The sequence below is a fragment of the Dryobates pubescens genome, chromosome 5 (assembly GCF_014839835.1).
Source record: "Dryobates pubescens isolate bDryPub1 chromosome 5, bDryPub1.pri, whole genome shotgun sequence".
NCBI classification, from domain to species: domain Eukaryota; kingdom Metazoa; phylum Chordata; class Aves; order Piciformes; family Picidae; genus Dryobates; species Dryobates pubescens.
The window spans coordinates 14,896,165-14,919,455 of NC_071616.1; the positions used below are offsets into that span (position 1 = coordinate 14,896,165).

At 51.0% G+C, this 23,291-nt stretch overlaps 1 protein-coding gene across 7 annotated transcripts in view; it reads right to left on the bottom strand.

Moving 5' to 3' along the window:
* TRIM9 (tripartite motif containing 9) overlaps window positions 1-23,291 on the bottom strand; it is a 75,341-nt gene that overhangs the window by 2,194 nt on the left and 49,856 nt on the right. Inside the window, exons 4-12 of one of the 7 annotated variants that reach the window (XM_054161647.1) lie at window positions 18,832-18,942; window positions 18,251-18,404; window positions 14,687-14,832; window positions 12,681-12,819; window positions 8,274-8,462; window positions 5,418-5,459; window positions 3,971-3,994; window positions 1,990-2,293; window positions 429-591 (exon numbers count right to left, since the gene is read on the bottom strand). In XM_054161647.1, the coding sequence (XP_054017622.1) occupies window positions 429-591; window positions 1,990-2,293; window positions 3,971-3,994; window positions 5,418-5,459; window positions 8,274-8,462; window positions 12,681-12,819; window positions 14,687-14,832; window positions 18,251-18,404; window positions 18,832-18,942 (1,272 nt within the window). Of the gene's footprint in view, window positions 1-428; window positions 592-1,989; window positions 2,294-3,970; window positions 3,995-5,417; window positions 5,460-8,273; window positions 8,463-12,680; window positions 12,820-14,686; window positions 14,845-18,250; window positions 18,405-18,831; window positions 18,943-23,291 lie in introns of all 7 variants that reach the window. The other 6 variants (XM_054161646.1, XM_054161649.1, XM_054161648.1 and 3 more) reach the window with 6 other exon arrangements.

A 23,291-nucleotide genomic window follows, 5' to 3' on the forward strand; every position in this document is an offset into this window, starting at 1 on the left:
AGCAGAGTGGAGCAGAGGGGCAGAATCCCCTCCCTCCACCTGCTGCCCATGCTGCTGGGGATCAGCCCAGGACATGGTGAGGCTCTCATGGGGTAGCATCATGAAATGGAGTTGTCAAACCCATCAAAAAGGGAGGGCTGGAGAACCTTGGTGCTTTATCAGCTCTGATGAAGAAACCTGGAGCAGGGAGGTGAGGGCAGCAGGAAGGCCTGTCCTGGTTTTAGAGACTCACAGGTGTGTTACGGTGTAGTTTAGCTCTTTCCAAACTGTCCCTGTTGCACAAGAGCCCTCTCTGCCCCACAAATACCCCATGCTGCTGAACATCAACATACATGGCAGTGCCAGGAGCACTGGAGGGAGTTTGCTGGCAAGCTCAGCCAAGGGGACTGGTGCTGCGGTGCTCCAGAGGGCACGGTCAAAGCACATACCTGCACGTTCCTGTTGAGGCTGACTGCGGGGAAGAAGAGGCCCTCCAGGTTCTCAAAGGCAACAGGCCCCTGCTGGTCCTCATTGATGGAGAACGTCAAAGTCCTTCTGGTCAAGTCCAGCAGCACTCCCACGGTGGCACCTTTTGTTATCCCACCCTCAGTTCTGCAGGGGTGAGAAGATAAGAGATCTCTGTGACTTCATGTCCCTTGTCTTGGTAGCTCAGGGCTCACGCTGTGGACTCATAGTGATGAACCTCCCAGCTCACCCAGGTGCTAGACCATGGCCTGCACCCTTCCTAGCCATGCTCACAAGTCCCTGCGCAACTTCCTTCTCAACAGTCTTGCAGAGGCACTCCCTGCTTGTCACAATGTCCCCAAGTGCAAAGCTACCACAGCAACATATGGGGAAGAGCAAGTGGGCCTGGGGGGCAAAGCTGCAGGGCTCACTTCAAAACCTGTTTGACCTATCAGGGAAGAACTCCTGACACTGCAGGAAGGTGACACCAGGTTCTCCTCAAGCTACCACAAGCTTCAGCACTGAAAGAGGCACAGGCTGCAGGGAAAGAATCTTGGAGCAAGGTACAACCAGGAAGGCAGGAACTGTCCTTCATGTGGGGCAAGGGTAGGAGAAGATTAGGAGGGAACACCCACAGGTGCCTGCAGGTGCCACTGGAAAAAACACAAGCTCTTCCTCTGGGAGGAAGGCTGCAGTAGTTTTAGGCTGTACCTTGGAAATTTTCCACAGATCTTGAACAGAAAGTCATAGAATGTAAATAAATCACCATTGGATGTTAAAAGGAAAATAATGATGCTTCAAAGAATTCCACTGGACAGGTATCTACCACAAAAGCTAGTTTATAAACTAACTTGCTCTCTCTTTTTGCTTCCTCCACTCTAGCAGATACGAACTTCTGGCTTCTGCTTGCTCTGCTGACCTTGGCTGTGTTCTTTGTTGTGGTTAAGTAACTAAGAGCAGCTGTCTGCTCTTTCTCTTGTCCTGTGTACAGGGGGGTAGGGAAGGGAGCAGGGAGGGGGAAGCTATTAGTATCCCCCTGGCTTCTCCAGGGGGGGTTCTTCTGTTGTTCATAAATTGTACATATATGTAAACATTGCATATTTTGTACATATTCATAGAATCAACCAGGTTGGAAAAGACCTCTGAGATCAAGTCCAACCTATCTCCTAATACCTCATGACAACTAAACCATGGCTTCAAGTGCCACATCCAATCCTTGTGTGAATGCCTCCAGGGACAGTGACTCCACCACCTCCCGGGGCAGCACATTCCAATGGCCAGTAACTCTTTCTGTGAAGAACTTTCTCCTCACCTTGAGCCTAAACCTCCCCTGGCACAGCTTGAGACTGTGTCCTCTTGTTCTGCCACTGGCTGCCTGGGAGAAGAGACCAACCCCCACCTGTCTACAACCTCCTTTCAGGTACTCATTGCATTCCATATTCTAGATTGTACGTTTGCTTAAATACAGCTTCGTGTGCTTCCACTGAGCCAGTCTGGAGGGGGAAATTTCAGCGCAGCACAATGGCCCCAGTCCAGACCACGTACCTGTTGGTGTGTGAGTTGTTGTGCATGAACCAGCTGCGGTTGTTGTCCACGTACATGGCCCAGGCTTTGTCGTCCTTGCCCAGCATGGCGTCCTTCAGGACGTCGATGCGCGCCACGCCGAAGGCCGGGTCGGGGTGGTTATCGTAGCGGTCGATGGAGAGCTCCCAGTAATGGAGCCCCTTGGAGAAGCCCGTTTTCCCCAGCACAACCCTGTCATCATAGCTGTTGCAGGTGACAGTCAGGTTGTCATTGGAAAAGATGATGTCAGCGTGGGCAGAAGCAGGATCAAAAGAAAACCAAGCAACTGGAACACACAAACAACACCTGGTTAGTCTGGAGCGGGGGAGCTTGGGCTGCTGGTGACTGAGCCACGTGGAGGAGAAGACATGAAACAGCACATGCTGCATGCAGGACCAGGGACACAGAGGGTGAAGGCACAGCTGGGTGCTTGACCTGCTGGCCGTCAGCTTGGGTTCCTGCACAGCAGAGGAGGCTGCTCATGGAGGGCACCTTCTGTCATGTAAGGATGGATCATCATGTGATGGAACCTTCCATCGTGGAGGGATGGATCATCATGTGATGGAACCTTCCATCTTGGAGGGACAGATCATCATGTGATGGAACCTTCCATCATGGAGGGATACTTTGAGCCCATGCAGCTGCAACCTGCCAGCATGGATGAGGTTTTATGGCTGGGACTCAGATGGAGTTTTGCTTCACTGTGTTTATTGGGTAGTTGCATTTGTGCTCTGGGTCACTTTGGTTCTGGTTTTCTACAGTTTCATTGCCCTGGCACTATCTGAGGTGCTGGAGCATGTCTGAAGAAGGACAGTGAAGCTGGTGAAGGGTCTAGAGCACAAGTCTTATGAGGAGCAGCTGAGGGAACTAGGGTTGTTCAGCCTAGAGAAAAGAAGGCTAAGGGGAGATCTTCTGGCTCTCTACAACTCCCTAAAAGGAGGTTGGAGCCAGGTGGAGGTTATCTTCTAAGTAACAAGCAATAGGACAAGAGGAAGTGTTGTACCAGGGGAAGTTTAGGTTGGATATTGGAAACAATTTTTCCCCAAAAGGGTTGTCAAGCCCTGAAACAAGCTGCCCAGGGCAGTGGTGAGTCCTCATCCCTGAAAGGATTTCAAAGCTGCATAGATGTGGTGCTGAAGGACATGGTTTAGTGGTGGGCTTGGCAGCACTGGGTGAATGGTTGGACTCCATGATCTTAAAGGTGTTTTCCAACCAAAGTAGTTCTATGATTCTTGCTGCTTCCAGGTGCCTGTCTGTCTCTGTCACCTCCCACCATCTGTTTGTCTCAACTCATAAGCCCACAGGATCCTCACTATCTCCTAAAATGTGGCTCTAGCAGAGGGGGATGTGTAATCCTGGCCAGGTCTCCAGGCTCTAGCTAACCCAACTTACTTTTATGACTAAGGGTTACTCATGCAAGCAGTACTTTGCATGGTCAGGCTTGGTGGGGGAGGGGACTGAGGATTAGCAGATAAATTCTGTGTGTTTGAGGGCTGAAGTCCTGGGAACCAAAAGCACAGACAAAGGTCTACACTGAACGCTGAGATGTTACATCACACCAAGAAACCTCCCTGTGGAGCAGCCAGCCACACGTAAAACAAGAGCTATCTCATGGGCAAGCTGGAAAATGCCCCAAAACCTTCACAACTTGGTACATCTGCTGGTTTAAATGCACAAGATGGTCACTGCAAGTCTGACAGATAGTGTCACATCCTCAACAACACAGAGGGACGAGGTTTCACAAGCCACCAGCCCAGCTCCCCAGGTGGTTTTTTCTCCAGTGATCACTGGAATGCGAGCTGACGGATCCACACGACATGCTCAGGCCCGCAGGAGTCACCATGGCTTGAGAAAGAAGAGGCTCTGGTGAGACTTCTACATGGGTTTATTGGGTGGCTTGACAGGACAGCTCACATGCATGCAGGCGTCTCGCGGCCGCAACCCGATGGAGGTGGGTCCATACCTGCCACCATTTTTTTAATGTCAACTGTGGTCATTCCCAGGGAAAGGCATGCAGGAGAGAAAACAGCATGTCAAGCTGGGTAGAGAAAGGAAGGAGAAACCATTTCTGCTTGCCTGCTCCTCCAGCCACTGCATGGGCCTGGCGGTGCTTTGTGTTAAGGTGGGGAGAGCTGAAGCGAGGATGTGCTTGGGCTGCAAGCAGGAGCAGGGTGGCCAGCACCATGTGCAAGCTGCCCGAGGTGGGATCCCACTAGACTGGGCACAAGGCTCCTTCTCCCAGGTGGATGCATGGGCCTGAACTGGGAGTTAGAGGTGTGGTGCTGAAGGACATGATTCAGTGGTAGCCTTGGCAGAGCTGGGTTAATGGTTGGACTTGGTCTTTTCCAAGCAAAACAATTCCATGATTCTATGAATTAGCTGTAGAAGGGCTAAACACCTCCCTAATGAACTGGGATATGGAGTGCTTAGAGCAGGAGGATCAGTTTCCAGGTTTTTCAGCCTGGAGAAGAGAAGGGTCCAGGGACACCTTCTGGTGGCCTTTCAGTGCTAAGGGGGCTGATCAGAAAGCTGAGGACAGACTTTTGAGCAGAGCCTGTTGTGACGGACAAGGGGTAAGGGTTTAAACTAAACCAGAGAGATTCAGACTAGAGAAAAGGATGAAATTTTTGATGCTGAGGGTGGTGAGACACTGGCCCAGGTTGCCCAGAGAGGTGGTAGATGCCCCATCCCTGAAACATTCTAAGTCAGGCTGTTTGGGGCTGTCAGCAACCTGCTCTAGTTGCAGATGCCCCTGCTCACTGCAGGGGGTTTGGACTAGATGATCTTAAAGGACCTTAGATGATTTAGAAGGGCTTGCGGTCTAGGTCAAGGGGCAATGGTTTTAAACTGGGGCAGGGTAGATATAGATTGGACATTAGGAAGAAGTTCTTTACTATGAGGGTGGTGAGGCATTGGAATGGGTTGCCCAAAGAAGTTGCAGACATCTCTTCCCTGGAAGAGACCAGGTTGGACAGGGCCTTGAGCAACCTGGCCTAGTGGCAGGTGTCCCTGCCTATGGCAGGGGCTTGGAACTAAATGATCTTTAAGATCCCTTCCCACTCAACCCATTCTATGATTCCATGATTTTTAAAGGTCCCTTCCAACCCAAACAATTCTGTAATCCCAGGATTCTATGAGCAGGGCTTAACGACAGAGCCACTTCCAGAGTCCTGACTTCAGGCTTCTCTTCCCAAACCATTCAGGATCAAAACTGAAAATGATTTAACATCAACAGGACACTCCCCATTCCTTCTCCAGATTTGCTCACTGCTGTGTGAGCACCCCATGAGCAGGGAAGGTGCAAGGAATGTTGCCTGGTCACCAAGCAGAAGTTAAAGAATAAAACAAAAGGAGAAGAGAAGATGAGCAACAAGGAGTAGGTACCAAGTAATTGTAATAAAAATACTTGCCTAGTTGGGAGTAAGGCGTTCCTTGTGTCTCAAAATTGCATCCTACAAAGAGATACTACATTTCACACATCACAGCCAAGAAACAACCATCAACCACCTGAAGAACACTCATGAGCATTTCACCATTGACTAAGCATCCAGCCAGCCACAGGAGGCCTGATTCATTAAAAGCCAAAGAGCATGGAGGAAGGGGGTTGCAAATAGGAGCTGGAGTGCTGGCTGTTTTGGTGAGCCTCACCTCTGGGAAGTGTGGAGTGTCTGATTTTTCATTATCAAATTCCATCACGGCCTTTGAGAGCATCAGCGACAGAACAAGAGGTAATGGGCATAAACTCGAACATAGGAAGTTCCACCTAAACATGAGAAGGAATTTCTTTGCTCTGAGAGAGGTAGTGCACTGGAACAGGGTGCTCAGAGAGGTGGTGAAGTCTCAGTCTATGGAGACTTTCAAGGCCCACCTGGACGTGTTCCTGTGTGATCTGCTTTAGGTGACCCTGCTATGATGTGGATTTGGACTTGATGATCTTCAGAGGTCCCTTCCAAACAAACCATTCCATGGTTCCATGAAGAAAAGCAGGAAATATTTTTAGCCTTGGTGGAATGTCTTGGCTGCTTGGTAAATATTCTCCAGATTTATTCTTAGTTGAATCACTTAGAATCCTTGGAGGACATGGATTGATGAAAGAAGAGCAGCCACTGGTGTGTCCAGTGAGTAGGGACCACCAAGCTCTTCTGGGCTGCTTCCCTTGCCTTGTGTGAAAAGGGGCAGGAGTAGAGCAGCAGAGGAGGTCCCTGGAGGTAGATACCTGGCCTCAGACACCCACTAGTGCCCAAAATACATTGGGATGCATCAGAGCATTGCATGGGAGGCAGCTTACGATGGGTGCTGGATTTTAGGGAAATCCCTGCCTGGGGTGACTGCAAACAGCTCCTGCAAGCTGGACGTCAGCTGTGGACTGATCCAGGTACTTCTCCTCATCCAGGAGCTTGTCCTTGCCAGTAGGAGAGGACAACATGAAGCTCCATGTTGACACTGCATGGGAGGGAGCTCATGATGGGTGCTGGATCTTAGGGAAACCCCTGTCCAGCTCTGTGACTGGTTTTCACCTCTCCTCTGACAAGGAAGCTGGCTTTTACCCCCTGAAGATGTACATGCTGGTGAAAAAGCATCTGGCTGGAGTTGTGCTCCATGACAAGTACCAAGTGGCACCTCCTGAGGCTCTTTTAATGAATCTTGCCCCATGTCCTTACTCACAAAATGGATTGGAAGGCCTCTGCCCATCGCTGCCATACAAATCCACCCGAGTGTGGAAACAACACAGACACATCGGCACGTTCAGGACCCCGTTACACCCTGCCCCACCAACACCACCACCCAGGACCACGGCTGCAGAAGGTCCACACTGCACACACTGGTGTTGCTCACGGCCACGGCAGCAGCTCTGGGCTGAGTGGACACAAAAGTAAGAAACGTCGGTAACAAAACAGGGTCGAAACCAGCAGCGCACAGCGAGTACGATGAGAAAGAAACAAAACAAAACAGAGAAAGCACAAAGAAAAGAAAGTAGTGGGGCTCCTTGGTTATTCTGGATCATGCTGCAGCATTCCTCATTCCAGGTTATGGGATGGAAACCAAACAATCGGGGGCCCCCATTCTTCCTGGGCTTACACCAGAGGAAGCTGTGAATGACTCCATTGGAGTGGTGTAAATCCAGAGCGGTGGAAGAATCAGGGCCCAGGATCTTTAGCAACAGAAGATGTGCAAAGAGTGGTTAGAAAACAGCTCTGAGAGATGCAACTGTGCCTGTAGCTCCTTTGCTGGCTGCTCATCCTGCCTGCACTGCCTATGTCCCACCATAGCCTGTGAGGACCAAGCAAAGTGCTTGTGGCTGCTGCCAGAGAAGCCAGGTATCAGGGGAGTGGTTTCCTCTGCTCTGCAGAAAACAAGACTTTGATACCATCATGTTCAGTTTTGCAAAAGCTGAGCCCAGTGCTTAAAGCTGAGCAGACCAAAGCCTACATCTTCAGGGTCCTGTGAAGCCAGACTGTGTGACCTTCCCTAGGTGATCCTGCTTTGACAGGGGGCTTGGACTCGATGATCTCCAGAGGTGCCTTCCAACCCCTACCATTCTATGGTTCCACAATTCTCTGATTCTATGATTGAAGCCTTGAGCAATCTTGTCTAGTGGAAGACATCCCTGCCAGTGCCAGGGGGGTTGGAACTAGATGATCTTCAAGGTCCCTTCCAACCCAACCCATTCTATGAATCTATGAATATATGATTCCACGATTCTATCTATCTATGACTGCAAGGTGCCCCTGAGCTGGTCTTGACTTGACCTTGCTTGCATCTCAACTTGCTTCATCTGTAAGCAGGGTCTAGAGTTAATCAGCCAAACTAATTTCACAGAACAAATCTCTGCATGTTCTGGTTGAATAGGGAAAGCAAACCACCAAGATGTGCCCAGGGCTTTCTCCCAGGAGGGTCTGGTCTGTTCTTCTGACTTTTCCTAGCCACAAGATCAACACAAACTAGAAACAAGGGGTCTTGTTTCTATGGCTCAGCCATGCCAGCCCTGCTAAGAATGGCACCTACCTAAGGAGTCCCTCTGATGCTTCATCACCCCACATCTAAAATTGCACGTGCTGGTATGGACATACGAAGATACTGTGAGACCTACACCACTGAAACTCCCTCCAAAGCAGGAGCAGGCCACTGACAAAACAGAAAAGAGCTTCCCTCTGCCATCTGCATGTCATGGGTAAAACAAAACACAACGCAACAAAACAAACAAATACTTTGGAGATGCCCAGAAGCACAGAACCAAGAGGAAATGCCAGAGGCACTCAGCTCACCAGCTGAATTCAGGGACTGTAAAGAAGAATGCAAGCTCAGCTGGTGGGCCGAAGATCTTAGCTCAAAGTAGGATCTCCCCGGAAAGCTGGGTTGTAGGTTAAGGGTGGAGGAGAAAGGACTCATTCTACGAAGCTGCGATCTTTCCAAAGGCACTGGAAAAGGGAGGGTCTGTTCTTCTGACTGCGTGTCTAAACGTAAGATCAATGCAAACTAGAGATCAGAAATGGGGTCTGCTGGGTGCTGGTCACTCCAGCGCCCCAGAGCAGACCCTGGGACCAGGGCGGGGGTGTGTCTGCGTGCACGGAGCCTGCTTTGCTGCAGCCAGCCTGCGGACGGGGCGCGGAGCAACCATGTCTGGTGCCGTGCAGACCAGCCAGACCCTTCAGGAAAGCCTTGTCTCTGACAGTGTCAGCAATGAACTTATTTCCATCCTCCAGAAGGTTCCTGTGCCATCATAACACCCCCTATCAACGTTTCCCCCCTCCCTGGAAGTGTTCAAGGACAGGCTGGATTCAGCAATGTGGTCTAGTGGGAGGTGTCCTTACCCATGGCAGGGAGGTTGGAAGTAGATGATCTTTAAGGTCCCCTCCAACCCAAACCATTCTATGATTCTATGACACAGTCAACACACTTTGTTTAAAGCCAGTCCTGCATCTCTTCACAGCAATGTACCTAACAGAATTCACAAGGTACCATGCACACTTCCCATGGGTCTTTAACAGGTCTTCCCATAGGTAGCTCTCTACAGCTCCCTGAAAGGAGCCTGCAGTGAGGTGGGTGTTGGTCTCTTCTCCCAAGCAACCAGTGATAGGATGAGAAGAAATGGCCTCAAATTGCACCAGGAGAGGTTTTACATTTGATACTAGGAAAAATGTTTTTGCTGCAAGAGTGGCCAGGCATTGGAACAGGCTGCCCAGGGAGGTGGTGGAGTCACTGTCCCTGGAGGTGTTCAAACAACGTGTGGACATGGCATTTCCAGACATGGTTTAGTGGCCATGGTGGTGCTGGATTGATGGTTGGTCTCAATGATCTTATGATCTTAGAGATATTTTCCAACCTTAATGATTCTGTGATTTTATGATTTCATACATCTCATGCCTCTCTGTACACAACAATTAGTGTCCTGAAAACCAGTTGGTTGGTAAGGCTGAAAGGCATTTTGCAGGGCCCTCAGTACCACCAAGCACCCACCTTACTCAAAGGTTGTTCGGGATGGTGTGTTCTTGGTATCCCTTTGTACCTGTCAAAACACATCTGAGCCTTACAGCAAGAATTTGACTTATGGGATTCACAGCAAAATGTCATAGAGGGAACTTCTTGGATCAGTCTGTTCCCCACTACCACAAATGGTCACCTCTTGAGATTTCTTCCCTAGCTTTGTCAAGGTGTAAATTAGCATGAACATGTAGTAACCACCATTCTCCACACAGTCAAATTGGATAACGTCCTGGACACTGTATCCCCAACCTTCCTGGCTCAGCTGTGGATATGGATTGAGGTGGAAATCACATTAAAACAGACAAAAGGAAGAGTTTCTTTGCTCAGTGGATTGTGACTTCTGCAACGTGCTGCTGCGTGAGGCTGTGGAAGCAAAGGTTGTCAGAGAGTTCAGACATGGGTTAGATCAATCACTGCACAACAGGTCAATACAGGGAGCTCAGGGTTAGAGAAGGACATGTCCTCTAACATCTACCAAAGTGAGAGGAACTACTGCTGAGAGCAGCTGGGGTCCTGGCTCTCCCTAACTAGCATCTTGTGTTCCTATAGCTCCTTGGCTCAAGAGTGTAAACATCTATGAGAGGAAAGCAGAGCTGGAAAGATCTGAGGATCTTCTGCCAACTCCTGGTTGGGAAGACTTAAAGCTCTACTGATTTTGGTTGGGAAACTGTGTTTAAATTGGGTTTTATAAGACATAAATGTGATGAGAACCTTCAAGGTTGGAATATGATCTTTAAGGTCTCTTCCAACCCAAACCATTCTACAAGAAGCCAAAGCTCTCCTGCTGAAGTCAGACAGTGAAGTGGATGAGAAACACTGACCTTCAGACTGCGGGAGCAGTCCTGGCCACCCTGGTGCAGGCTAGATCTGGGTTGTCCCATCCTTGGATCTCCAGGGGAATACTGCAGCTTCCTTGAGGCTGATTCCCAGCTTTGCAATCACACAGCTCTCAGATGGACAGGCCAAGGCCTTTGTGCTTTGTGATTGGAGCTTTCTGCCTCTTGCATGAGAAGGGTTTGTCACGTATTTGCTCTTCACTCTATCTCTGTCACAAGTGTCTCCCATGCCTCTCCAACCCACCCTGCACACACATCCAAACCTGTTTCTAACCTGGAGCAGGTATCTCTTGCAGGTCTCACCTTTTTTTCTCCTTGCTCAAAGCCACCAGAGATACTCTGTGGCAAGGATCTCTATGAGGGTAGTGAGACACTGGAACAGGTTGCCAAGGGAGGCTGCGGGCACCTCATCCCTAGAAGTGTTTAAGCCCAGGCTGGTTGAGGCTTTGAGTAACCTGACCTAGTGGGAGGTGTCCCTGCCCATGGTAGGGGTAGGAGGGTGGTGTGGGGTTAGGGGAGGTAGAGGGGTTGGAACTAGATGATCCTTAAGGTCCTTTTCAACTCAAGCCATTCTATGTTTCTATGATCCTCCTGTCCCACCAGCACCCTCAAGACCTGTGTTCCCTTCTGACCTCAGACTGTGTCTGCTGGGAGCAGCTGGAGCTTCAGAAACATGCTGCTGCTCTTGCGTCAGCTGCCAGCAAGGTCTAGTCATGCTGCCAAGAAAAAGTCTTCACACAGCTTGGAAAAGAGATTTTAGTCTGGGAGATGGGAAAAGGAATTCCACTGAGTGTGGAAAACTCCCAAGGAGGGATTTCTTGCCTGGCAGAAAAGCCATGGGGTAGCAGACATGGTGGTGAGGACTGATTCCTTCCTTCATGGCTGCTTCTGATCTCCCACCTAATTTTTCAGAGCTGGCCTTAAGACTGTCCACCTACATGCCAGCAGCAAACCAATTTTCCAGCTACATTAAGGGCCTGATGTGACAAATGTGCTTAAAGTTAGTGGGGGAGAGTCCTCCCCAACCTGCAAGAGGGAGTTTAATGCTCTGAGCTCTTGCTGGTGTGGGGGTCATGCAGATGATTCCACCATGGATGGTTGCACACACCATGGGTCTGCAATGACACCTGTACAGCTTCATGGTCCCCCTGCTCTTTCTTGTGCTTTGCTAGGGGCTGCCTCCATCACTGTGCAGCCAAGCACAGCCTGTGGTGTCTCAGGAGCAATGTTGGTGGTGTTGGTTTGATTAGAATGGAATTAATGACAGCTCCTGCTGCTGGGGAGGAATAACCCCTGCACCATTACAGGCTGGGGGGCTGACCTGCTGGAAAGCAGCTGTGAAGAGGAGGACCTGGGAGTGCTGGTGGACAACAAGTTCACCATGAACCAGCAATGTGCCCTTGTGGCCAAGAAAGTAAATGGTCTCCTGGGTTTCATTAAGAAGAGTGTGGCCAGCAGGTCACGGGAGGTTCTCCCCCTCTACGCTGCCCCAGTGAGGCCTCATCTGGAGGACTGGGTCCAGTTCTGGGCTAGTATGAGAGTCCAATTTTCTAACCATTGTGGCAGCTCCCCAGTTCAAAAGAGACAAGGAACTACTGGAGACAGTCCTGTGGAGGGTCCAAAGATGCTGAGGGGCCTGGAGCATCTCTGTGAGGAGGAAAGGCTGAGAGACCTGAGGCTGCTGAGCAATGCTCAGCTATAATAGCTAAATGGTAGGGGCAAAAAGAGTTGTCCAGACTCTTCAGTGGTGACTAGCAATAGTACAAGAGCCAATGGGCACCAACTGGAACCCAGGAGGTTCCATCTGAACAAGAGAAGAAAATTCTTTGCTGTGAGCGGTCTGGAGCCCTGGAGCAGGCTGCCCAGACAGGTTGTGGAGCCTCTTTCTCTGAAGAGATTCCAAACCCACCTGGGCATTGTGATCCTGGGCAAGCTGCTGTGGGTGGCCCTGCTTTAGCAGGGGTGTTGGACTGGATGATCTCCAGAGGTGCCTTTCAACCACCATCAGTTGGGGATTCTGTGAAAACATCTGACTTGTCCTTTGTGTAAAACAAACCCCTGCTGCAGGTGCATCTTAAGCACCTCTGTGTGGGATGCCTCTCATTGTACTTCCCCAGGAACATCTGCAAAGGAAAAGGGGTGAAAAGGAAATCCTGTAACTCTTCAGGGCTCCCACCACAACCTCTCCCTTCCTGTCAGTGCTGGCTTTCCTGCAGTGACTGCTGAGGTAGTGGAGGACCAGCAGAGCAGTTCCCTGGCTTGCAGTGCTAAGCTGTGGTGTGCTGGAGGGGCCACACGCATGGTGTGAGCGGTGTCGGAGCCCATCAGGCTGGAGCTATGGCAGTGCCTTACCCTCAGATGTCTGGAGGACCAAGGTCTTGCTGTAGGGGCTGACTCCTGACTTGTTGAAGGCTTTGACACGTGCGCTGTAGGTGCTGTTGAAGTGAAGCCCATCCACCGTGCACATGGTCTCCTTGCCCACATACACCTCCTGCAAAGCAAGCACAATCAGTGACCAGAGCATGGAGTCCCAGGGGGAGGAGAACACCTCCCACAGCAGCTCCCAGAAGTCATGATGCTCAGGGTTCAGCCATGGTCTGCTACCCAGGCCAGACTTATGAGTGGTGGATAAGGCTAAAGAACAGCAAAACAACCTTAGGATTCGTTCCTTGACAAGACTTTTGGCTGTCCCCAAAGCAGTGTGGGCAGCAGGTGGAGGGAGGGGATTCTGCACCTGTACTCAGCTCTGCTGAGAACCCACCTAAAGTGCTAGTCTTTCAGTGCTTAAAGGGGCTGATCAGAAAGCTGGGGACAGGCTTCTGAGCAGGGCCTGTTGTGATAGAACAGCGATAATGGGTTTGAACTAAGAGAGGGAGATTTGGACTAGAGAGAAGGAAGACATTTTTGATGCTGAAGGTGGTGAGACACTGTCCCAGGTCATCTAGGGAGGTGGTAGATGCCCCATCCATGGAACCATTCCAGGTCAGGTTGTCTGGGGCTCTTGAGCAACTTGTTCTAGTTGGGAATTTTCCCTGCTGACTGCAAGTTGGACTAGATGACCTTTAAAGGTCCTTTCCAACCCAAACCATTCTATGATCTTATGATTCTATGAATATTGCACCACAAAACCTGGAGCAACCTTCTATAACCCCAGAGGCAAGAATACCCTGCACATCCAAGTCCCTTTCCACTGCTGGTGGGACAAGAGAAGATTGGTGCACTGGGGAATTAATCTTTACCTTTCTGGGGTGAATGTGCTGAGCCTTGGTCCCCCCAAACCCAGCCTCCAGCTCCCTTCTCTCTCCAGTTCCAAACACTGTCCTCCCTGTTGTGCCTCAGCTCTGCATTGGCTCCTTCCTGCCTGAGTTTTTTATGGTTGAATCCATAAGGCACAGTGGGCTGGTCCCTGTGCCTGCTCTCCATGGATGTGAACACACCAGGATAATTATCAGCATGTCGAACCCAATGAAAATCATATTTTAATTGTGTAATTACAGCAATTTAAAAGCCCTCAGGCCTCAAACACCTCTGCTTGCTGGCAGCTGGCAGAGCAGGAGGCTTTCATGGCAATTAGCATACCTTGCATGAAATATGTAGCAACCCAAAAAGATGGAATTTCCAGCATGTCCTTTGTGTTGGTAAGTCTTACATGTCACTGGAAAGGTATTTCCAGCCTCTCAAATGACCTTGTCCTCCCCAAAAAAATTCTTTGCACAAGGACAAGGATCAGGATCTGTTGGAGATGGTCCAGAGGAGGCCACAGCAATGATCCAGAGGCTGGAAGCCCTTTGCTGTGAGAACAGGCTGAGAGCTGGGGTTGTGCAGCCTGGAGAAGGGAAGGCTCCAGAGAGACATTCTGGTGGCCTTTCAAGTGCTTAAAGGGGCTGATCAGAAAGCTGGGGAGGAACTCATTTATCAGGGTGTGCAGTGACAGGACAAGGGGTGATGGGCTTGAACTAAGAGTGGGAGAGTCAGACTAGAGAGAAGGAAGAAATTATTCATGGTGAGGGTGGTGAGACCCTAGCCCAGTTTGCCCAGAGAGGTGGTAGATGCTCCATCCCTGGAACCATTCCAGGTCAGGTCATGTGGGGCTGTGAGCAACCTGCTCTAGTTGCAGATGTCCCTGCTGACTGCAGGGGAGTTGGACTAGGCGACCTTTAAAGACCCCTTCCAATCCAAACCATTCCATGATTCTATGAAGAAAGGAAGGAAATTGTGGCCTTGGTGGAATATCTTGGCTGCTTGGTAAATTTTCTGTGGATTGATTCTCAGTTGAATCCCTTAAAAAGCACTCCTTGGAGGACATGGATTGATGAAAGAAGAGCAGCTGGGACTGGCTTCCTGCTCTGATTACCTACCCTGAACTGGCCTCCGTTGCCATCATCGAGCTCCAAGATGTAACCTTCCACCTGCACTGTAGACAAGGGGGGCTGCTTCCAGGACAAGGTGGCACTGTTGTTGTGGGTGCAACACTCCTCGAGCTGCAGGATCGGGGGGGCCGGCACTGGAGAGGAAACTAAACACAAATTAGTGTAACCCTGGCTGCTGGCACCAGAGAGCAGGAGCAGGGGGGTGGCCAGGGCACACATGTTTCAGCTGGAGCAGTGGAGCCAGCATGGCATAGGGGATGTAGCTGTGGTCTTGTGGGGGTGAGGAGGAAAGGAAGCAGAAAGGACCATCCTCCAAACAAGCTCCACCAAATTCCTCCACCCCAGCTTGGTGGAGCTGAGATTTCCCTGGAGGATTTCTGCTTTTTTCCCTGTTTTCATTTATGTGAAATTTGGCAGCACAACAAATTTCAGTGGCACCCAGAGATAGCACAAGGGGCAGCGGGCACAAACTGGAAACCAGGAGGTTCTGTCTGAACAGGAGCAGAAACTTCATTGCTGTGAGGGTGTTGGAGCTCTAGACTGGCTGCCCAGAGAGCTTGTGGAGTCTCCTTCTCTGGAGAGATCCCAAACCCAGCTGGACATTGTGATCCTGGGCAAGCTGCTGTGCATGACCCTGCTTTAGCAGGGGGGTTGGACTGGATGATCTCCAGAGGTGCTTTCCAACCCCCACCATTCTGTAACTCTTCACAGTCCCAAACCTGGGACAACCTCCCACAGATGCCTCTGCAGAGGTCTTTTCTAGCCTTAATGATTCTATGATTCACTGCAGCCCAGCAGCAAGCACTGCTCTGCCTTTCCATCAAATAAACTCACTGCACCAAAGCAAATGATGTTGGAGCAGCAGAAACAAGCCTTAGGACATACAGAACAGGGTGTCCCTGACCTTTCTGCCATGGCAGAGTCTGTCCTAAAAGAGAAGGCAACCACACAAGCTGCAAGGCTTGGTGAGGAGGTGAGCGTGCCTCTCAGCGACGCTGTTTTAGTGCCAAAGTCTGTGCCAGAGAAAAGAACGCATGGACAATCTGAGACAAGATGTGGAGCAGCCATGGACCCCCAGGAGGGAAAAGATGGACTTGCTGGCAAAGATTCACCATTCATCACCTCCCGCTGGGACTCCTCCGCCTCCTGGGTTGGATCCTGAGCAGGAATCACCAGCCTGGAGAAACTCAGTGGGGAAGCCTTTGTGTTCCAGCTAACACAGCAGAAGGGATGCTGCTGCTGCCCAGCGTGTGCTGGTGATGGACATGGGATGCCCTGTGCCTAGCACTCACATCTGCTCTTCACTGAGACCTCTGGTCTTGTGGCATGTTTGGATCCAAACCCAACCTTCTACATAGTCTACAAAACCCAACAACTTTCCACAGTGAGGATGAGATGAGAGGAAGCCTTCATCAGCCCTGCCCTGCCTCGGCAGAGGAGGGTGTGCTTCTAAACTAGCAGCAGATTTGCTCTTATTAATTAGAAATAGCCCTCTGGGCTGAACTGAAAGAAAGGAGGGCAGAAGCACACCAACATCTCCATGACTGGTGTGAAAGCAAAGCATTCAGCCCTCCTTATCTTCAGACTTTCAAAACCCACCTGGATGTGTTCCTGTGTGACCTGCCCTAGACGAACCTGCTTTGGCAGGGGGTTGGACTGGGTGATCTCCAGAGGTTCTCTCCAGCTCCTACCATTCTGTGACTCCATGATTCCCTGGGTTTGGCTCCTCTTGCTATCAAAAAATATCAGTGACACTTCAGATGAAGGGCTTGGCTAACGATGACCAACAATGGGGGCTCCCAGCAGCCATGCCCAGGACAGCAAACACCAGTGGGGCCATGCCATCATCTGGAGATGCTTGTTAGTGTTACCCAGTGGTCACCAGCATTCCTGTGTCTGACCACTGAGAAGTGCTGCTGTGTGCAAACAGCTCCTCAGCCCAGCTGCAATGGCAATGAAGAGCCATGCCAGACCCACAGCTGGTGGCCTTTCCTCCAGGCAGCTCATTTACACCAGCTGAAGGTTCCAGCCTGTGTTCAATGTTCTCCAGAGCTTCCCTGCATCACAGCCAATTTGCATCTTCTGTCAGCTTCTCAGGGCTTGCCAAGTTGCAAAATTGCTCAAAGGTTGCTCTCTGCTTCCTGCAAAGTGATGTAAATGCTGTGGCTCTCCATGGTGTGGGAAAGTCAGCGTGGAGGGAATGGACAACAAGGAGGAAATTAAAGCTGAAATGAAGGTCTAAAACAACAAGGAGAGAGTGGAGGGAGAAACACTTCAAGTGATGTGGTGTTTGGAGAGACAATGTGGATGCCTGCAGTGGGCAGCTTGCTAGCTGGCCCAGGGCAGACACTTATCAGCACTGAGCAAGACAGAGTGTGCCAGCAGAGGTTTGAGAAGCGCCTTGTGCTGCTCCTGAGACCCTCACCCCAACCACTACCAGGTAAGCAGGAATCACCTGGCTCTGGAGAGAGCTTCCTAAAGGATTGCCAGGCAAAGGAAGGGCTAGGGGTGCAATGTACAGAGGAACAGGCATATCTTTGTGATTGACATGGAAACTGAGGCACCCTCAGCAAGTCTGCTGATGACACCAAGCTGTGTGGTGTGGTCAACATGGCTGAGGGGCAGGATGGCACCCAGGACATGGTCAGGCTTGAGAGATGGTTCAATAAGGACAAGTGCAAGGTCCTGCACACAAGTCAGAGCAATGACAAGTACAAATATAGGCTGGGGCATGAGGGGATTGAGAGCAGCCCTGAGGAGAAGGACTTGGGGGTGCTGGTGGGTGAAAAGCAGAGAATGAACCATCACTGTGCACTCACAGCCCAGAGCCAGCTGTGTCCTGGGCTGATCCCCAGCAGTGTGGGCAGCAGGTGCAGGGAGGGGATTCTGCCCCTCTGCTCTGCTGACACACCACCTGCAGTGCTGGGGCCAGCTCTGGAATCCTCAGCATGGGAGAGACATGGCCCTGTTGGAGTGGGGCCAGAGGAGGCCACAGCAATGGTGGGAGGGCTGGACACCCTCTGCTGTGAGGCCATGCTGAGAGAGTTGGGGTTCAGCCTGGAGAAGGCTCTAGGGAGATCTTCTGGTGGCCTTTCAGTGCTTAAAGGGGGCTGATGAGAAAGCTGGGGAGGGACTCATTTATCAGGGTGTGCAGTGACAGGACAAGGGGTGATGGGCTTGAACTGAAAGAGGGGAGATTTGGATTAGATATTGAGAAGGAATTGTTTATGCTGAGGATAGTGAGACCCTGGTCCAGTTTGCCCAGTTAGATGGTTGATGTCCCATCCCTGGAACCGTTCCAGGTGAGGTTGTTTGGGGCTCTGAGCAACCTGCTCTAGCTGCAAATGTCCCTACTGGACTAGATGATATTTAAGGACCCTTCCAACCCAAACCGTTTTGATTCCAGGTTTCTGTAACTCTGACTCTGAGGAGCTCAGTCTTGCAGGGAGAGGATGAGAAAGTTTCCCTTCTGGCCTCCCCCTTCAATGAGTTGCATGGAAGCTCCCAGGCTGAGCAGAGAGAGGCTGTGAGGGGCACTGGAGATATGCTTACCTTTCATCTGCACAAAGTCGAGCTGATGGATGGACTGCAGCAGAGGGGCATTGTCAAGATTGAGGTCGAAGTCGGTGGTCATCCGGGGTGTGAGTGTCCCCTTTCCCCACTGGTCCTCAGTTAGGTGAACTCTTCTGATGAGAGCATCTGAGATCTGGTGGCAAGGAGCAGACTCAGCTTCTGAAGACCATGGAGGCTGCATGCCCTGCCCCTACCCTGTTCTCCTCCTTCCCCGTGCCTCCCAGGCTGCCACTGGGACATCACATATGCTTTCCAGCATTGCCTTTTGCTAGGCTCATGTTGGCAGAGGGACACCAGTAGTTCTGGAGACTATTTTAAAGGCAGGGTCTAGTACCAAAATGCCCAGCCCAGAAAGGAATGGTGGGATGCAGCTCTGAAGTGCTGTATGTCTGTCTCTCACTGGAGAGCCATGAGACAGCATGTTATGATCACTGTTCCAGAGACACACCACCATCTGCTGCAAACCTCTGGTCACAGTAAGAAAGGGCCCTGGCTTGGCCCCTTCTCTCCTGCTGTGAACCTGGAAGTGCCCTTTTTCAACCCAGATGTGCACCACCAACCTGCAGGAAGCCACTAGGGTCATTCTCCTTGATGACCTCCAGGCAATACTCCATCAGGCCCGTGGTCTGGCGCAGCTTGACCGTGCAGTGGGAGATCTGGTCTCGCACCACCTGCAATGGGACAAGGAGAGCAGCATGGCTCAGAGTGCACTGGGAGATGGGGAACAAAAGGGTTTTGGTGCTGTGTGGGCACAGGGATGGGGTTAGGGCAATGTCAAGGGAGGCAAAGATTCAAGGGAGGAGACAAAAGCAGAACTGGCCAAGCCTCAAACACTGAAATCCAGATCCTTGAAAACCTGGTGAACAACAGCAAGTCTTGTTTAGCTCAAAATCATCAACCCACCCAATTACTCAAAGCAGTAGGGCAGCTCCATGCTCTGTCTTTAATTATGACAGCTTCCAAATGACAGCTTATGAACTGCTGTCAAAGCAAAGCCTGGCTGCTGCTGCACCCTCCATGGGGCTGCCCCATCGATCCTCAGGTCTGTGGGGCTGGCTGCAGAGCAGCTGCACCAAACCAGCCTGGCGTGAGGCGTGAGCTGCATGCTTTGGTATTTGCAAGAGGAATGAACACATCCCCTCCCACAGTTTCAGCTCTCCAGTGATCTGTTTGAGATGCTCATCAGCCCATCAGCTAAGCTGGACCATGCTGCAGAATTGCCTCATTTTCTCTACTGGCAGCAGTGGGAGCCTGGGGATGAGGTCAGTGGGAGGCGTGCCAGGGAGTGGAGATAAATCTTGCTTGCCTTGTGTCAGGGATCCCTAGGGCATACCAAGCCCTGCCTGAGGCTGTGCAGGCTGCATGCCAAAGCACATCTTCTTGCACCCATAGAAGGTTTCCCCAGGGGAACACATTTCAGCACTGGATATCAAAGAATCACTGAATGTTAGGGGCTGGAAGGGACCTCTGGAGATCGTCGAGTCCAACCCCCCTGCCAAAGCAGGATCACCTAGGGCAGGCAAGGAATACAAGGAATTTGGTTTGGCCAATGCCTGTGGGCTCTGCTGACCTTCTCTGAAAACCAGCAAAGAGCACAAGGGGCAATGGGCACAAACTGGAACACAGGAGGTTCCATCTGAACAGGAGGTAAAAATTCTTTGCTCTGAGAGTGCTGCAGACATGGAGTAGGCTACCCAGAGAGGTTGTGGAGTCTCCTCTGGAGAGATTCCAAACCCACTTGGACATTGTGATCCTGGGCAAGCTACTGTGGGTGACCCTGCTTTAGCAGGGGGGTTGGACTGGATGATCTTCAGAGGTCTCTTTCAACCCCCACCAGTCTGGGATTCTGTGACAGGATTCAGGTTTGGGTACTGTGTGGGTGTATTTGAAGGTTGCCTGGCCCCTCAGGCTGAATCCCTGCAGAGGAAGACACTGCAGGTCTGCATCAGCAGGATTTCTGCCACAGGAGATTGGCAGAGAAGCTCTAGAAGAATGATTTTATGCTCTAGAGGAATGTGCTCATGGCAGCTAATTTTTTTTCTTTTGGTCTGGAAGAACTCTAAAGCTGTGTGAAGTTCTCCACTAGGACTGAACGAAGCTATGCAGGTCTAGAGTCCACAAATAACAAAGATGAGCTTCTCCTCAGCATCTGCAGCTGCAGTGTGATGGAAGAAGCTGCAGTAAGGGCTCAGTGACATCTCTGAAGGCACAGTCGAGTCCTCAGCACCACAGCTGGTGATTTCCAGTTCCATGCCAGTACTGGAATGGCCACCCTAGGATGAGGAGCACCTTCTACTGTGAACATCAATGCCTCCTGAAAGGAGGCTTGGGTCCAGTGGGAGTTGGTCTCTTCTCCCTAATAGCAGGTGACAGGATGAGAGGAAATGGCCTCAAGTTGCACCAAGAGAGGCTTAGGTTGGACATTAGAAGAAATTTCTTCACTGAAAGGGCTGTCAAGCACTGGAACAGCCTCCCCAGGGAGACAGTTGAATTCTCATCCCTGGAGGTGTTTAAAAGATGCAGGGATGTGGTGGGCCATGGTTTAGCAGCAGCCTTGGCAAAGTTAGAGAGTGGATGGACTTGATGATCTTAGAGGTCTTTTCCAACCAAAACGATTCTATGATCCCTATGGTCTGAGGGCTGGAGAGACGAAATGAAGCCTCCTGTGATGAAAGACACTGGGCTTCAAGGGGGGTGATGACTCCAGCAGGGCAATCAATCACATTGAATGTTGTTTAATTACAGCTTAATCACCACTACTTCATCACCTCGCAGGAAGAAAAGAATGAAAGCTCTTCCAACTTGGGACAACATATCATCTGCTCCTGTGAAATGCCAGGAAGCCCTGTGCTAGCCAGCTCCTGATATTAGGGGAGCAGCCACTGCCTGCGGCTTTTAACCGCAGCCTGACGTTATCAGCTTGTCTGCAGGGTGGATAAGACAGCAGGGGGAGCTCCCATATTGCTCCTCTGGACCAAGGTGTGCACCGAAGCTTGCAGAGATGCTGTGAGACAAAGCCAGCGAGCAGCGTCCTCAGCACATGCCAGTTTGGGCCTCAAACCCTGCCATTAGAGGGAAGAGTTCATTCAGTGCCAGTTTCTAACACTTGAGTGAACTGGAATGGCTCTGCTGGGATGGAGCAGAGGCAGCAGATGGTCCTGCAGATCTGACTCCTGCATTGACCTCTTCCAAAAGCGTGGGCAAGCCCCTGGACTTCCATGCTGAGCAGGGATGGTCAGTCCTTCAGAGTGGGCTCCAGATGGGGATGTGGTGGGGGTGCAAAGCCTTGCGGCAACCTGCAGCCCCTGCCATGCAACACAAAGCATCCTTGGTTTGATCCCTTCTGCCTAGGGTGCAGAGACCATTTGCCATGTGGATCAGAGAATCACAGGGTGGGTTGGAAGGAATCGTTCAAAGTCATCTAGTCCAACCCCTCTGCAGCCAGCAGCGACATCTGCAACTAGAGCAGGTTGCTCACAGCCCCAAACAACCTGACCTGGAATAGTTCCAGGGATGGGGCATCTACCACCTCTCTGGGCAACCTGGACCAGGGGTTCACCACCCTCCCCATGAAGAATTTCTTGCTTACATCTACTCTAAATACACCCTCCTTCATCCTATCACTGCGTTCCCTGATAAAAGAGCTCTCTCCACGTGTTGGGTCTCTCAGATCATGGTGTAACCACAGCCCAGCTGTGGGTTCTAACCTTGCTGTTAGTTATCCAGACTGCACTGAGCAAGCCAGATCACGGTGGTTTTTAGCTGTGCTGCAGATGGGCAAGTGGGGAAGCCACCCTGCATGCCCAGAAAAGCAGTCCCCTTCTTTCACGAGAGGCCCCTCTCCGGGGAAATGCACATGCCACCAGGAAAGATGGGATTGGGGAAACCATCTTATCTTCTTTGCAGCTTAAATCTCTGTCTGGTTTGTCTGGGATAATGAATTTGTGAGCCTCTCTCTGCCTGAGTAGATGCTTTCAAAGCATTACCATCAGAACTGCCATCTGCCACCAGCCAGACTTGAGCCTCCAAGAAATAGCACTCATTCAGTGAGGCACAGTGGTCCAGGACAGCCTTGGACACGTGGCTGGCTCCCTGGACACCCACTTGGCCAACAGACAGTGTTATGGGTGAGGAAAGGGGACCTGCCTCCACAGCTTCGGTGTCAGATGGGCTTCCTGGTACTGCCTGGGAGAGAGCTGGGCATGGAGATCACAGAATCATAGAGGTTGGAAAAGACCTTTTAGAGCATCAAGTCCAACCATTAACCCAGCACTGCCAAGTCCACCACTAAACCATGGCCCTCAGCATCACATCTACACAGCTTTTAAATCCCACCAGGGATGGGGACTGCACTACTGCCCTGGGCAGCCTGTTCCAGGGCTTGACAATCCTTTGGGGGGGAAAATTTCTCGTCAAGTCCATCCTAAAGCTCCCCTGGTGCAACCTGAGCCCATTTCCTCTTGTCCTCTATGATTTGTTACTTGGGAGAAGAGACCAACCCCCACCTGGCTCCAACCTCCTTTCAGGGAGCTGTAGAGAGCCCACAGCCTCATTTTAATCCAGTTCTCTCAGGAGCTGCCAATCATGGCTTTGCCCCTCTACCCTGCCCACTCCCCAGCAGCAGGGTGAGGTGAGGCCAGCACCAGGCAGCTCCAGACTGATTGATTATGGAGCTTCCTGGCAGATTATCCCTGCTAATCAAGGTCTGGTTGGGAATGGAAGTGCTTGCTGCCAGCTGCCGGCAATCTTTACATATGTGGGTGCAAGCTGAGATTAAAGAAATTCCAGTTAGACATAACTAAAAGCTCTTTTTTTTCCCCAGCAAAGTGATGAAAGACCAAAACAGAGAGGCTATGGAATTTCCAACCTTGGAGACATTCAAACCCTGACTGAAGGCAGCCTGCAGCAGCCTGCTCTAGGTGCTCAGAAACTGCACCCAAAGCAGCAGCTGCTGCAATGTCCCAGCCCACACCTTTAGCTCCAGTGATCCTGACCTTCTGTGATCCCCACTGGGGCTCCA